The sequence below is a fragment of the Ceratotherium simum genome, chromosome 31 (genome assembly GCF_057802395.1).
Source record: "Ceratotherium simum simum isolate JZ-2026a chromosome 31, ASM5780239v1, whole genome shotgun sequence".
In the NCBI taxonomy this organism is placed as follows: domain Eukaryota; kingdom Metazoa; phylum Chordata; class Mammalia; order Perissodactyla; family Rhinocerotidae; genus Ceratotherium; species Ceratotherium simum.
This window is the reverse complement of record NC_141930.1, coordinates 18,205,468-18,222,004: the sequence shown is the minus strand read 5'-3', so window position 1 is coordinate 18,222,004 and position 16,537 is coordinate 18,205,468. Positions and strand designations below refer to the sequence as shown.

General features: G+C 37.3%; 1 protein-coding gene across 3 annotated transcripts in view; it reads left to right on the top strand.

Annotated features, from left to right (window-relative positions):
• PREX2 (phosphatidylinositol-3,4,5-trisphosphate dependent Rac exchange factor 2) overlaps positions 1 to 16,537 on the top strand; it is a 284,540-nt gene that overhangs the window by 245,428 nt on the left and 22,575 nt on the right. For all 3 annotated transcript variants that reach the window (XM_087420479.1, XM_004436261.3, XM_087420480.1), the window contains 2 exons: positions 2,430 to 2,496; positions 2,735 to 2,925. In XM_087420479.1, coding sequence (XP_087276605.1) covers positions 2,430 to 2,496; positions 2,735 to 2,925 — 258 coding nt within the window. The remainder of the gene's footprint in view (positions 1 to 2,429; positions 2,497 to 2,734; positions 2,926 to 16,537) is intronic.

Below are 16,537 nucleotides of genomic sequence, written 5' to 3'. Positions count from 1 at the left end.
GTACCTGTGTAATTGAAATGAAAAGACACTCAGAACATTCAGGAGAACACGAATTTTTGCGCACGGCAATAAAGTTTATAAAAAAGCCCGTCTTCTGGTAATGAGACAAGTTAAAACCTAAAGTCTTCATCAGAGCCTATGATGCCCTGGAGTCTACCCACTCTGGCCTAAGTTGCTCGTTCATTCGAACCTGGCTCCAGTCCCATTGTATATTTTTGTACCTCACACAATTCAAGCTCGTTTCCTCTTCTCATAACAGCAATCCCCTTAGATTGTTATCTCCTTCTGATACTGGGGAAAAACTAGAAAGTTTTAAAATGTCTCAGATTCCTTTGATGTTGTTCTCGATCCAATGCTCTTAGTAGATATTGAGTCAAGAGCTAAATGGAACTATATTTTCATGGCACTTGATGGATGTTCCACTTTGCAGTGGTTCATGTCACTGTAACCCAATCGACGTGAGCCAGACACCGCCTGGGGTCGCTGCCATCCCCATACTCCTGGCAGCATTGTGTGCTCAGGAGCAATAGGTAGCTGGGTCAGGCCGAGGGAATAATTTGTCTGTCGACTTGTGTACTCTTTTTCACCACATTGCTTTTTCTACCAAGCACACTTGAGTAAAGGTTTGGGGACATCAGATCAAGATATCTCTGTGGGTTCCAGCTTTGAGGTACAACCTTTGTTCCAAGATGGCACATGGATATCTCCTAGGAGTTCAAAATGAACTATAAGAAGTAACAACCAACTTTGGATACTAACCCATTTAAAATTATTTTCTGTTATTGTTTGAATTTATGTTTGAGAGGTGAATAAACTAATTCTCAGTAACTATGCCAGTGGTCTAGTTGTTAAGATTCAGCATTCTCACCCCCACGGCCCAGAGTTCATGTCCTGGTCAGGGAACCACAGCACCCATCTGTTGGTTGTCATACTATGATGGATGCGCACTGCTGTGATGTTGAAAGCTATGCCACCGATATTTCAGATACTAGCAGGATCACCCAGGGTGGACAGGTTTCAGCGGAGCTTCCAGACTAAGACAGACTAGGAAGAAGGACCTGGCCACCCACTTCTGAAAAAAATTGGCCATGAAAAAAAGCCCATTACTAGCAGCGGAGCATTGTCTGATACAATGCTGGAAGGACAAAGGATGGCGCGAAAAGACCGGGCAGGGTTCCGCTCTGCTGTACACAGGGGCGCTAGGAGTTGGAATCGACTCTACGGCACTAACAACAAAGAATGACCGTAATTTTCATTTTGAAAGTTACTCTTAAAGTAAAGCTTTCCTAATTTAAAGTGTAAAACTTGATTAATCCATGCTACTTTAACTTAAAAAGACAGAAAACAAACAACACTACTACTAGTAATGGGAATAGCACTGTGTGTGTGTGTGTGTGTGTGTGTGTGTGTGTGTGTGTGTGTCTTCTGTCACAGAAGACCAGTGCTAGGCATAAAGTTCTCCCTCACTGATTTTGCCCATTACTACCCATGCATTTGATAATAATCTGCCAGTATTTTGAGGTCCTAAATGGTGCTCTGAAACACCAGTCTAATCAGTTTTATTTCAATATCTAGTCTGACGATCATTCTAACATTATGGGACTTATTTTGGTACATCAGTATTAAGTGTTCACATCTTGAAGATAATTTCACCTCATCAAAAATAGATACTGGGTTAAATATAACTTAAATGTATCCTGTCTTCATGGGTCAGTCCCTTAAAATTTCTGTTTAGTATTGAGCCAATAGCTAAGCAAACTCGGCAATAATTCTTTGGAAATTGCATTTAATTATTGCAGGCCAATAGGATTCACTTAGTGTATTAAGATAGTTGTTACCGTATTGCATTCTGGTGACAAAAAAGAACCAGTGTATCCTCGAAGAGGGTTTAACTTCCTATCTGAGCATTGCTTAGTGGCTGAAAGAATCCAGCTCGGTAGTCTGTTTAAAATTAGTTTTTTGTATATTATTTTCATAACCTTACACTTGCACAATAAATGAAAACTAATGTTCTCCAATAGTCACAAGAAAATGTATTTCTTCAACTTTTTTAACATTAATTATTGCAAATATTAATGAACGCTTACTCTGTGCTATGTACTGTTCTAAGCATAACTCATTTAATCGTCTTGGTAGCCTTGTGGAGTGGAAGCTAATGTTATCCCCAAATTACAAAAGAGGAAACTGAGGCATACACAAATTAAGTAATCTCTCTATGTGTGTATGTATGTATGTAATGGCGCTGGTGGTAGCTTTAATCATTGTTCTGAATGGAAGACTGTTGACTGTTTTATGCAATCCCACCCATCCTAGCGTTCAACACTTAGTTATTAATTTGTTTTTAAAAGGCAATCAGTGAAACTTGTATATGTTCATACATTTTATTCTTTCTAACAATAAATGATAACTTATTCTTTGGATTCTTACAGGGCATTCTATTTGGACAAGTCAAATTCGCCACCAAACTCCACATCCAAAGCTGCCTATGTAGATAAGGTAAAAATAGAAGATTGCGTTTATTGATGCCTTGCCATTTATATACCTCCCTTATTTAATTTTTCTGCTATTGTTCTTGAGCAGTGGGTATTTATCAATATTTGTATCTCCAATTCTGTTACCTCCATAACAAAATATTTTAGACTGCTCATTAAGAGTTATATGAATCGTATCCCATCTGAAAGGATTTCTTTCTACTAAACATGTTGAACTTGATGTCCATCCCTTTTTTCTGCAGCTAATGAGGCCTCTCAATGCTTTGGATGAACTTTATCGACTGGTAGCCTCGTTTATCAGGTCCAAGCGCACAGCTGCCTGTGCGAACACGGCTTGCAGTGCCTCCGGAGTGGGACTGCTGTCAGTTTCCTCGGAGCTGTGCACCAGGCTCGGGGCCTGCCACATCATCATGTGCAACAGTGGTGTGCATCGGTAAGTGAGCTCCCCGCCTTACCTGCATCTTTGTTGTACCGAATTTCATCTGGAGGGTCTTGTTTATATTTTGGCTATGTGAAATTATAACTGGAAGCGTTCAAGGGACTCAGATGTATTTGGAATAAGATTTTAGAAATTAGATAGTTCTTACACAGTATTTTCAGGTTTTCCTTCTTTTATTTTCAGTGACTATTTATTCATACAAATGAATGCAGTCCCATATATCTATCATCGTGGCCCAGGATCTTATCACCCTTGAATTTATGTTACAAGATTTATACTTTAGGTACAAAATTATGCATCAATTTTATTCACTGTAGGAACTTGCTTCGTAGGAGCTGATGCAACTAGCTAAATGAGACTTTTTTCACTGTACTTCATGGACATTCCGCTGTTCAGTAGTTTGGATCCCTCTTACCCAATTGTTGTGAGCTAGATGCTGCCCTGGGGTTAATAGTGTCCTCCTACCCCTGGCAAGATTATAGTCCACACACTGTGCTCTTCCTGAAAATCTAAGGGGAAATCTTAGATGGATCCTAGTCAGGTGGTTTGTCTGAGGCAACTGTGCTCTGTCTGGGACAGCCAAGGAAGGGATATGAATTCATAGAGCTACATCAGATGCTAAATGTGAGTGGGGAACCCGAAGTCAAGTCCTTCTTGCTAATCACTTGCTCCTCTTTTGTCACTTCTTCATTTTCACAAGAAAGTGAAACCATGTAGGTGGAAATAATAGGGCAGAATTTAGTCCTCATTGTACCGAGTAGGCAGAGAGTCTTCTCACCTGTCATAGTCTCATCTTAGTATGAGGACAGTTAGATTTTGAGGATGGTGGTTATTATTTACTTAAATTTACTTGGTACCTAACCCGTGCAAAAAACTACAGTGGGTGCTATTGGCTGTGTAATGTCATAAAGTGATGATGCTCCTGTTAGAGACGTAAAGCATGAACAACACACAACAAAAAACAATAACAGAAATAATAATAATAATATAACATAATAAGATAACAAAAGCATAATAAAAAATAACAAATGTAGACTGCAAGAAAACGTAAATGACCTAGGAAAGTTATAGCTAAAAAATAAGATTCAGAAGGAAAATAGATCTTTGAGATGGTTAGAACTTTCCATAGAGAATGTGATGTGTGAACTGAGTTTTGATGGATCAGGGTGAAGAGGTAGAAAGTGGGAGAAGACAATTCAAGGCAGCAGGTTCTTGTCTTTGAAATTCCATTTCAACTTGGTATGCCCGAATTCTAGTTTTCAAGTCCTACACAGCATGTTCTTGCATATGAAATGTGACAAGACCTTATTTCTCTGAAAGGAGCATTACATTTTTGCAATTGACAAAATATACAGAATTTCCCCTTTATTTTAATTGCTGTGTACTTTGTGCTCTCTTGCAAGCTTAAAGAGCTTAATTGAAAATATCATCTGCAACTGAATGAAGAAAATACTATTTCATAATGTTTTTACTAGCAGAGAAGTGATCTCTCCTTTCTGATCAACTCATGTTCATTCATTCTGTTCCCATTGATTCATTCATTTATTCATTCATTATTTAGACACTCAGTAAATATGCATCGAGCACCAATTTTGTGCCAGCCCTCTTCTGGTTGCTGGAGATACAACATTGAAAAAATAAAGACCCTTCTCTCATATAGTGTGCATTGTGTTGGGGGAAACACGTGATAAAGTAAACAAGTAAATATATAATGTGGTAGGGGGAATAAATACAGAAAGAACAGAAGTCAGAGGTATAAAAAGTGGCAAGATGGGAAGAAGGATATAGCACCTTTCAACAAGGGGATTTCATTAGAGATCTGTATGAAATGAAGGAGTGAGTTATGTAAATATCTCACAGAAAGAGCATTCGATCATAGGGAGCAGCAGGGCTAATACTGGAGCTCAAGCGAGAGCGGGCATGATGCGTTCAAGGAACAGCACAGAGGCCATTGTGGCCTCAGCAGAGTGTCATTGCCTTGATGTGCTCATCTTACCCGTGCAAGATCATAGTTATCTGAGGACTGGATACACTGACAACCAAGGGCACACTTCAGACTTTGAAACTACAAGCATACTCTCTGACCTCCACATTAGTTTACTGAAAGTTAATGCAATTAAATCTGCCATTTCATCCTAGAACCATGACAAAGTTGTCCAAATTATTCTCTCAGACGTCCCACGAGCCATTTTAGAATTCGACTGATGTTGTTTAGGAGAAATAGATTGATGTTCCACAACTCTTTTACAATGGCTATATTCATTGATTGGTGTGTTACAATCACAAGTAACGTTGAAATTTCAAAGTAGTTTGACTTTTTTCATTTCTACAATTCAAAATAAATATAGCTTTAGTTAGTTCATTTCAGAGACATTTACTGAGGTGTAAGCAGAAATGCTCCCTGACAGATGCTGAATTTAAGATTAAAACTGACAATGGTATGGTTTTATTTTTCTATTATGCAGAATAAAATGGGAGTTTAACATGATTTTTAATCTTTCAGTGAAGGCTATGCTTAGATTTTTCATGATGATAAAATGTGTGCTAATTTATATTAGAATCAGAGATCCCACATAACACTGTTCCTAAAATAATTCTTTAGTAATTATCATTCAGACAGCTAGAGAGGAACCCTAATAGATCCACACCTGCACTAAACATTAACATGGAGGTGTACCCTCAGGTTCTGACAAAGGGGAGAAGTTCACAGTGTGAATCAGAATAAATATCACACAAACTGTTTTTATTATTTACTTTTAAAATCAAGATGAGAAATGGTCAATATGGTATCCACATTAGATAGTCAATTTCCTACCTTTTCTGATTTTATTTCAAAAAAAGAGAGAATCTAAAATATTTTTGAAGTATTAAATTATACTGCATATGTTTGATATTGAAGAGAAGGTAGTTTTTCAGAATGAAAAGGCAAATTTAATTAGCATTTATGTCTAGATGTTTTAAGGCCAGCCTGAATTAGATGGCAGAGCTGCATGCAACAGTGAATGTGAGATTAGTAGAAATAGAATTTAGCGTGAATTATTAAAATCTTCTCGTAGCATTTAGCCTGGCTTTGTTTTTATTAAATTCTCTTTCCTAAGGTAATCCTTTGTGTGTGTTACAATTCTACTGATAAACCTTCCTGCCCACACTCTCGTCAACCATTCACTTACGTTAAATATCTCCATTGCTATTGAATAGTGGAGGAAGAATAGGACTGTCTCTGTTTAAGATCAGGTTTTTGCCTTTTAAACAATGTAAACATTATATTAACAGGGAGTTTAATAAATAGAAAATTTCCAAAATTTTCCATCCTGGCATGCCTTGTTTCATTTTCATTTTGCATCATCTCTTGCAACTTCTATCAAACAACACACATTTGAACCTAGTTTTGTCAGTATACATATATAGTTTAATAATCTGCTTTATGCTTATAGCAACTGTATATGTATTTTCGAAATGTAAGCATAGAGTTGCTCATGATCACTTTTATTTGCTACGTAATATTCCAACCAGTTGGTATACCACAGTTTACTAATCTACTAGTTTCGTGGTTTCTCTTCTTTCTCTGTTGCACATAATGCCTGCAGAGAGGCATCTTTCTTTGTGTAGCTGTTCACATTTCAATTTTATTTTCCATTAAGCTAAAAGAAAAGAAAAGTATCTTCCAGATAGAATTACTATGTCAGAGGTTAAACCTTTTTTGTTAATATATTGTTTAGGTTCCCCAAAGGATTGTCTTTATGTACAACACAAGCAGAAGGTTAGTAGATGGATGGTCCTTTCATCTTTACCTTGTCTGCGGAGAGTGTTAGAACCCATTTGTATCTTGTGCTTCTCTACTAGACGTACAATGATAGTTCAGTAGTGCTTTAATTTATACTTATTTGATTACCAAATGCAAACATCTGAATATCTTTTGAATTTCCTTTCCTACAAACATGTATTCTATAGATTGTCCGTAGACCTGCTTTGCAGGCAAAATTACGGTTTGCCAAGTTGAACATTTTTAAAGTATTGAATAAGCACTGTGGCTTTTAAAGTTCTCATTTGTACTCACGCCAGTTATTTGTTGCAGGCAATCCAAAAGCATGCTACAGGGATTTCTAAATTTCCCTTTTATTTCCTACTGCAGCATCCTTCCGTTCAATGAAGTATTTCATTTTGTTTTGGTTGTTTATTCCCACTCCTGCTTAATAGCCAACCGTTTTTCTTTAACCAATATAAATTATATACTGCAAGTGTTATAAAACATGAGGCATGAGTCTTCCTGCATCTGTATCCAAAATCAAAGACACCATTTTCCTCCCATTTTGTTAGCTTCTTCCTTAACCAGTGGGAACAAGTAGGTGGAAATTTCCAGAGGCCACCTGAAAGGATATGTCAAAGAAATTTCTAGTGAGGGCAAGAAATCTGGAATCACAGTTTTTCCATCTAAGGACTTGTTACAGAGAGTTTTTGTCCACATGCTCTCTGTATCTGTTAATAATGGGTTTTCAGTGGTGTCAGAGTCCTGGTTTGGCCCTGCAGGACGGTGTGTGATTTGAGCACAGGCCTCGTGTCTGACTCACCTGTGATGTCTTTGAACCAAAACCTTGGAGATCTGTACACATAAATTACCTTTTGTCTTCACGCTTTGTTGTGAGGATGAATCTCTTCCAGGAAACAAGACCCTACATTTTTAACTATCATACCTTGTGTTCAGTCATCCAGTGGGGATTGTGAACACACCATCAGGAGGGGCTCACTGCATCAGGGATGCAACAGCATCTAGCACCCGTCAGCATCACAACTATTCTCTGTACAGAACCCCACACAGGTGTGAGAAGGAAACAGTCTGTGGCAAGGCCAGCCTGTTCTCATTATTAAAAAACATGATGATGATGAGCATCAAGCCAGTTACCATCTATGTATTCCAGTGTTAGACTGCTTTTTCTTTAATACATTGTAGAAATTATACATATATAAAATTTTAGGAACTAAAAGGCCATATATATATATATATATGAAGTTTCTAATTTAAAAAGGGTCTATTTCCAAAATGCATTTCTTAGCTGGTTATTTGGAAATTGAGACGTATTTTCACATTTAACAATATTACAAATGGTGTTTGAATTCTCAGAGTCATCCCTCGTCCCCTTCCCTGACCAGCAGAAGCTCGTATAACTCGTCATGTGACCATAGCATAGGACCCAAAGCATGATTATAAGCATTTATTAGAAAAATGAAATCTAGGAGTTAGAATATAAAAACAACTAAAGAGAAGTATGTATTACCAATTTGGTTAATGGAACAATTTTTATTTCACACGAAGATAAACAGTGTAATGACTTTCGGTTCATATAAGCAATAAAAAAATAAACATCTTTTTCAGGTAACCATCAATTAATGATTTTAAAAACCAGTTTTGTTTGAACTTTAGAGGACTCTTTCTTAGCAATATTTTATTCTGTCATCACCATGACATCAAAGGACAAATTGACAAATAGGCCCAGATTAAGGAATGCAGAATCCTGTAAAAGTGGAGCATTCAAGGTAACCTGATTTAGGTAATCAGAGAGTCCTATGAGGGCAGATGAGGAGCTGCGTCTTTCTCCACTGTGCAATGAAAACATCAAGTGAGACCAGTATATTTACTCTGGGGATTTCTGTATGTAGGTTGATTCTAGTTATAGGACAGAAAAAAATAAATTACCACAGTAAGCAAATGTAGGTTTCAAATATATCTATTTATTTTTTGCCTAAAAATGATTTGAGAGATTCAGTAACAAGAGTAGTGGAAATACTTGAATTTTAAATCTCCAGAAAGATGGCTAAATGTTAACAGAAGAAACATTTCTGCTAGTTCATGATCCCAGGATACCGTACATTCCCAATAAGAAGTTCTAAAGTTGTGCTGTGTAGTCAGGAATCTGAAACACATTAGTCTAAAACACTTCTTTTATGTAAGACTAATAGTAGAAATGACAGAGATGATGTTTAAAATTTGTCGTTAAATATATTTTGTTATTAATTTACCTGCAGTTTTTATTATTTTTAACAGTAATAATTTGATTATGATCAATGCAACTTTCTCGTTTGTTCAATATCTAATAAAATCATTAATGGATCAAAACAAAAAACCTCCCCAAAATAAAAATATAAAATTGTTCTCCAGTCTTTAGAAGAGAAAAAATAAAATGCTTTAGTAATGAGGCTCTGGGAGAAAGACACAATGTATCCTTCTCTTGATAAGATGTAAGTATAAATCTTAATTACTCTGCCAAGCTCATAGAAGCAGAGAATAGAATGGTTACCTTTGTCTGGAAGGAGGGAGAAATGGGGAGATGTTGGTTAAAGGGTACAAAGTTGCAAGATGCATAAGTTCTGGAGATCTAATATACAACTATGTGACTATAATTAACAATACTGTATTATATACTTGACATTTGCTAGGAGGGTAGATCTTAAGTATTTTCACCACAAATAAAAAAGAAGAAAAGAAAAGGAAAATGGCAACTAGGTGAAATGATGCATATGTTAATGAGCTTGATTGTGATGAATATTTCACAATGTATATCAAATCAAGTTGTACACTTTAAATATATATAGTTTTTAATTGTCAATTATACCTCACTAAAGCTGGGAGAATTTCAAATTATACTGAATTGTAAAATAGGCAAATAAAACTTCACAATTTATGCTAATTTAGACAACCAGATAAATAATAAGGGTATATTCTCTTAAAATTATAGGAAGAAATCAAATATGTCAAATACGATAGAAGTTTCATTCTTTTATCTTTTTCCATTATCTTTTATAGAAGTTCTTTACCCTAAAGAGGTGGTCAAATTTGCATATATATTTATTACCTAGATTTTTCTTTGCAATTGATAAGAATCTTGATGAATTAGTACATTAAATGATTCTGTTATTTTAAAATGTCCATTGTTTTCTTAAAATTAGATTACTGTGAAAGAAGAATAAAATAGTAATTATGAGATCGACTTATTGCAGCGATTTCTAGTTCTGACCTCTGGTAATCATGTGATGTTGGCCAGACAAACCTTAATTTTAGTTCGTGTAAAATGAGAGCTTATATGTGATTACCTTCCATCACTAAAATTAGAAACGTCTAGGTAATCATAATATATTAAACATATCTTGATAAAATAATCTAAATGCATAATTATTAGTTATATTTAATCTGCATTTGCCAAAGCCAATTTTACTATTTGAGCATATTAGTAAAATTTAAGCATTTGCATTACTAAATTTTATTTGTATTTAGCTATTTAGAAGTGATAAATACAGGATCTACTTTAAAAACTGTTAAACAGGGCATGATTCTTCAAAATTTATTTTAAAAAACTGAAGTTATTTTTCCTAAACCTGCAAAATTACATTAAAAGCAAAATAAAATTACAGTCATTTTCTGGGATATGTTACTGAAAGCTTCAAGGTTAGTGATTTTATAACTACTCTAATAAATATCATAAGCCAAATTTTCTATCCTGCAGAGGAGAGAAGAAATATGGGTGTCTTGCCAATATAAATGTTATTCTTTTGTCTGCACTTTAAGAATTACCTCTTTTTCTGTGTGAACTTGGAGCAGGAGAGCAGGTGGCATGGAGGAAGTTGGAGGAAGGAAGGAGCAGTTTCTGCCTTTACAGTGTTAATCTTAAATAGCCAATAGGTCATCTAGCATATTCAGGGGGAATACAGAGGAGTAAGATTTAAATCCTATTAAGCAGGAAGGGTATAAAGTAACACCTGTTATAGGTTCTAAAGCATAAATAGTTTTTACCAGGTGATGGAAATGGAGAAGGATGGTTCAGTGTAAAGGAATGGTATGAAAATACAAACTGAGGTGTGAGATAGCAGACTACAGGGGTGGAGGTCACAGTAAATAGTTTGCTATTTCTGGGCTATGAAGTGAGAGGGAAGCAGAGCTGGGAGATGAGGCTAGCAAGGTAGACAAGTGTTAGAGAGTGGAAGGCCCTGCCTGCTAGGTTAAGGATTTGGAACTCTCCTGGAGGCCCTAGGAAACCAACAAAGAGTTTTCAGCAAAAAATAACGTCTAGATATTTTTAAAAGTATCTTAAAAATAAAGATCACTATCATAGTCTATGATAGGACAAGGATGGAGGCAGGGACAGCTAGGATTTTACACTAGTACAGTAAGAGATGATGAGATCCAAAACTAAGGCATTGGCACAGAGGTTGGAAGGGAAAGGATGGATGTGAAAGGTATGAAATGGTAGTAAATAGGACTAGATGACTGGTGAGAAGTAGAGAATGGGGAGAGGGAAGGATGGTGATGCTTCCAACTGTCCAGCTTGGAAAGGTGGTGGGGAGGAGGGCTGCCACGGGGGGAAAAATAGACATTTTTCTTCGAGGAAATTGTGGAGAAGGATGTTGAATCAACCTGTTACATGGTGAGTTTTGGATGTCCATGGTGTGCCTCTATGGAGATGTCCTTTGATGGATTCCTAGTCAGCAAGGACCAAAGGTATATATACGTGCATAAACGTGTGTGTGTGCATAGATATAGATATGTATAATCTGAAAAAACAAAGATGAGGTTGTTACCAAACCAAGTGGCCAAGTGGGCTCGCCTTCTGGTAAGTTTAAGACTACACCAGTGGAAGTTGTCTCACAAGGTAAAGTGTATTTGCAGCAAATAGGAGGCCATGAAGAATCATTTCCAAAAATGGCGTCCTTGAAAAAAGGGAAGCAGGAACTTTTATTTTGGATGGGGAATGAATATTCAAAAGGGAGAGGCAGGTGTTCGCTGGCGCAGGCCCAGTTGGAAAACATGCTTCCACATACACTGCAGATTACGGTAATGAGGCCTAAGCTCCTCCTGGAGAGATCTTAGCATTAAAGGTAAGGCAGAGGTCACGGGCGGGCTAAGCTCTTGCAGTGAGGCTTGGTCTGTTTCAGGATGGTTGGTGGTTACATCTCCTTAACCTACAAAAGGAAAAAACAACTTGGAGAAACAGTTAATTGCTTCCAAACCCACCCTTGAGTTTCTTGAGGTGCCTAGTGGGTGACAAGGGTGATTAATTAGTGCAAGGAGAGAAGAGAAGGGGAGCATGTCAAAGAAGGCTTTACAGATATATTTGAGCTGGATTTGAAACATTACTAAGAATTTTCTGGGAACACACTTTAGGTGTTAGGAGCAGGGAAGAGATATTCCAGGAAAAGGCACAGAAGTGTGAGAAAAGAATAATCAGCTGCCAACCGTGGAGGTTGAGAAAGGAAGATCAGCAGGGAGCACATAGGGAGTATTAATATTCCCTGGTTCTTCACCTCCCCGTCCTCTGTGCGCCCTGATAAGGGGAGCAACAAAGCAGAAATCTCAGAATAAAGCACTGAAGTGTCGACTAGATAGCTATGAAAATATTCAGACAAACCTCTATTGGGTGTCTTGGATAAACAGGTCGAAAAGAAAAGAATTATGGCACCGTGTCAAAGAATTGGGGAGACAGATGAAAGGCACATACTGGAGACCCCTGAAGTGTTGATGTCATCCAAGAACCTACAAGGAGTAAGGACAAAAGGCAGATAGTAAAGTAGAGAAGATGGGAATAGACAGGTAGTATTGAAGAACTGCGGGTAGCTTGGATAGGTACCCAACCTATTGAGTTAAACCCCCCAAAACAAAACAGAAATGAAATAAATCGGTGAAAGAGTCCAGGCTGAAAAATCTAAAATGTGGAGAAGCAGATTCAAACCTGGTGGCTGTGGTAGTTAAGGTCCTAAGTTACACACAGAGGATTCATATTCATACACATTTTCAGCATGGCACATACCTCCTCAAGTGCCTAAGCACTCAATTACTCATCCCCAAAGGTGAGTGGTTGCCTCTGTGCTAACCTCAGCAATGAAACCATGTCAAAGAAAAAAACACACCTTAACGTGCTTGGATAGAAAGGAGTGATAGATGTAGAATGTTTTTGTCTGGCAGTTGATTTTTAAGCCTAGATTTAAAGGTATACACTGAGAACGTTCAGAGAATATATTGAAAGTTGCAGTAGAAAGTCCCATTATCTTTAATGGGAATTACATGGCTAATTCCCTGTAAATTGCTGAAAATGTGCCCCTTCAACTCGATTGCTTTTTTGCCTTAAGGTGTATGGCGTGAGCAGAGTGTTCAATTTGGCCCTGCTTCTGCTGCCAGGATCTCTCTCCAGCTGTTGCCTATCACTTCTGCGTTCTGTTTGGTTGCTTTCCAGGGTGCCCCTCTCTGCCTGCCATCTCTTTGCTGTCTTTCCCAATGCTCATTAACCCCTTGTCTTTTACCTCTCAGACTATGAAACAGAGGCACCCAGTACAGTCATGGGAAGATTTCGTCAGTACTGTGTGTTTGACAAGAGGCAAATAATAGTGTTGAAAAAGCGTCAATAGACGTCCGGAGGTTATTTCTATAAAATATCCTGGAGACTCGCCTGAATGATCACTTGCTTTCATAATGCAGCTATTGTTAGACTGTCATTCAAATTTTCCTAAAGGGAGAGTGTAAATATTTAATATTTTATTATACATGTGTGTGTATAAGATCAGTGAATTCGTTATTGTTGAAAACAAATATCTATTTGCCTTTTATCTCACATGAAAGTGTGTATTTCATTAAGAAAGTGCCTTCTTGGGGCCAGCCCCGTGGCTTAGCGGCTAAGTGTGCGCGGGCTCTGCTACTGGCGGCCTGGGTTCGGATCCCAGGCACGCACCGACGCACCGCTTCTCCGGCCATGCTGAGGCTGCGTCCCACATACAGCAACTAGAAGGATGTGCAATTGTGACATACAACTATCTACTGGGGCTTTGGGGAAAAAAAGGAGGAGGATTGGCAATAGATGTTAGCTCAGAGCTGGTCTTCCTCAGCAAAAAGAGGAGGATTAGCATGGATGTTAGCTCAGGGCTGATCTTCCTCACAAAAAAAAAAAAGTGCCTTCTCTGTTACAGGGGAACAAGGACGTAGGTGTTGGGTTTTTGAAATCTCTGCTGACTTGTGGCAATTTTCTCAAGCTTTTTATTTGTCACGAACGCATTGCTAAGGGAGACCAAGGTAGTAAAGATCAATAGGTCGGCAGCAGGCCTTTCCATGTTAATTTTGCAGAGGCTCTGCCTGGGAAGAACCACAGCAGCCCTTCGGTATTTACCATACTGCATTAGCCTCAAGTGTACAATTCTTCCTCGGTATAAGGTAATAAAAGGGAGCAGGAAAAATAAAACCCTGCAACATCAGACAATTAGTTTCTTCAATCAGATGCTTCATTCTAGTTGTCAATAGACTTTTCACAGTGGTGCTCTGTGCTCAGTAGTTAAAAGTAATTAGAAGCCAGAATAAATGAGATCACTGCGGGAATGAACATGCTTTACACAGAACAGTGCATTTTATACAGAAAAATGCAAATCTGTCGTAGAGAAAGAACATAGTCTCCCTTCGATTTATTTTTACTACTTGATTGCTTTACAATTGATATGCTTACTTGGCATGCTTCAAATCTAGTTCTTTTTTAATCATGAACACATTTTAGTATGATGAGGTCTACATTCATCGTGAAGTGGTTTGGGCTGGCTGAATTAATCTCTACCAAAACAACGCATTTAAAGTATAAATGCTGAGACCAAGATTGTGATTGTTGAATTATGGATGTGGGAGCTAGAATTCTCTAAATGCAGTAATCTACATGATGTGGTTGTGGTTTGATAGAAAGATCCCTGGATTTTGAAATCAGAAAACTGGTTTTGAATCCTGTTACTTGCTGTGTGACTGTGATGACATCATCTGGTCTCTCAGAGGCTTATTGGTGAAATGGGAATAATGATTTCTTTCTGAAAAAGATGGCATGAGGATTAAATGAGCAGTATATATGAAAACATCTACTACAGGACTTGGCAATAGTGAACACTGGTTTTTTCGATTTTAATCTGTTTCCAATAGTGAATCCATCTTTTCATTGCAGAATTAGAAATAGGAAATACATGTGTTAAAAATGACTAGATCATACCTACTAAAATAGGAGAAACTTTATAAGACTTATTTAAAAAATCACAGTAATTACTAAGAGAGTGGATCTTAAATGTTCTCACCACAAAAAAGAAATGGTAATTATGTGATGTGATGCAGGTATTGGCTAATGCTATGGTGGTAATCTTTTGTGACATATACGTGTATCAAAAGAACACCTTATATGCCTTATACTTAACACAATGTTATGTGACAATTATACTTCAATGAAGCTGGGGAAAAAATACAGTAACGAGTCAGGATAGGATAGGAGTAGGAAAAATTCAAGAGTTAACTCCTCTGATCTGTAAGAAGTAGAATACACAAAATGCTGGACCCTATTAGAGCTTATTTTTAGAATCCTCCTTTGATAGCTTGTAGAAAGTCATTCAAGAGCAGCAGAACAGGATCTCCTTGAATTCAAGTAGAGGAAGTTTTCTTTCCTAGTGTCAAAAACCAAGAGCATATGTGAGAAGAAAGACAAATATTTAGGATTTGAAAAGAATCAGGTGCTAGCATTTATTCATTCATTCACTGAGGGAGAAAGAAGCTCTTTCTGGAGCACTGCTATGTGGCAAGCACTGGGCTACACCAAACTATAGGAGAGTAAGGAGGTCCTTGTTCTCACTGCACTTACAGCCTGAGGTCTTGACAAGGGGAGCACGTTGGGAAGCCAGCCAGCCATACTGTGTAGCACCCGTTGTCTTTAATAATGACAATAGGAGGAAGATAGTCAAAGGATTGGGTTTTTAAGTGAAGTGACTCAAAGGAATGGATACATACTTTTCGAACTACAATAGAGAGAGAATATATAACATATTATTTTGACAGTGTGAAAGAACAGATTCTGTGACAGTTTCAAATGTATCTTCTGAACCTGGAAAGTATTGGTAAGTGATAGATGGACAATTTTGATGAGAGAATAATTAATAATAGAATTAATATAAGAATAATTAATCAATATGATACGTAATTTCCAAGTATTACCACAACTCTTTTAGAGTTGTTAATCAGAAGACATGGTAGGATCAATGGTTAAATCCAAAGAAAGGGAAATGCAAGCCGTTGTTCTTGAAAGAAAAGCTAAATACCATTTATAAGCCGTAAGGGAATCTGTAATTGTTTTTTTACTAATATTTATTGTCTCTACAATGCATTTATTACTTCACCAAATTTATTTAACAAGCAAACACTTCTTGAGCAAATAGATGGCAAATGTAGAGTATAAAGAAAGGAATTTTATCTTTTAGGAATATATATATAATACCATTGGCACACATCAGGAATTCAGGTAATTTTTTTTCAATAAGTGTACATTGGATGCTTACTGGGTCCCATGAAGCATGATAGGGTCTAGGAAGGCAGCGATCAATACAGGCACCAGTCCTGCCTGTTGGTGGTGGTGGTAGTGGTAGTAATCGTAATGAAAGTTACTAATATTTGGTGAACTTATACTTCATGCTACATCCTGTGCTAAGTACTAGACATGAATTATTTCATGTAATCTGGAAAACAACACTCTGAGGTGTTTACTATCATTCAACTCAATTTACAGGTGAGGAAACAGAGTTTCAGGAGCTTAAGTAACTCTCCCAAGGTCAGGCAGTTATTAGC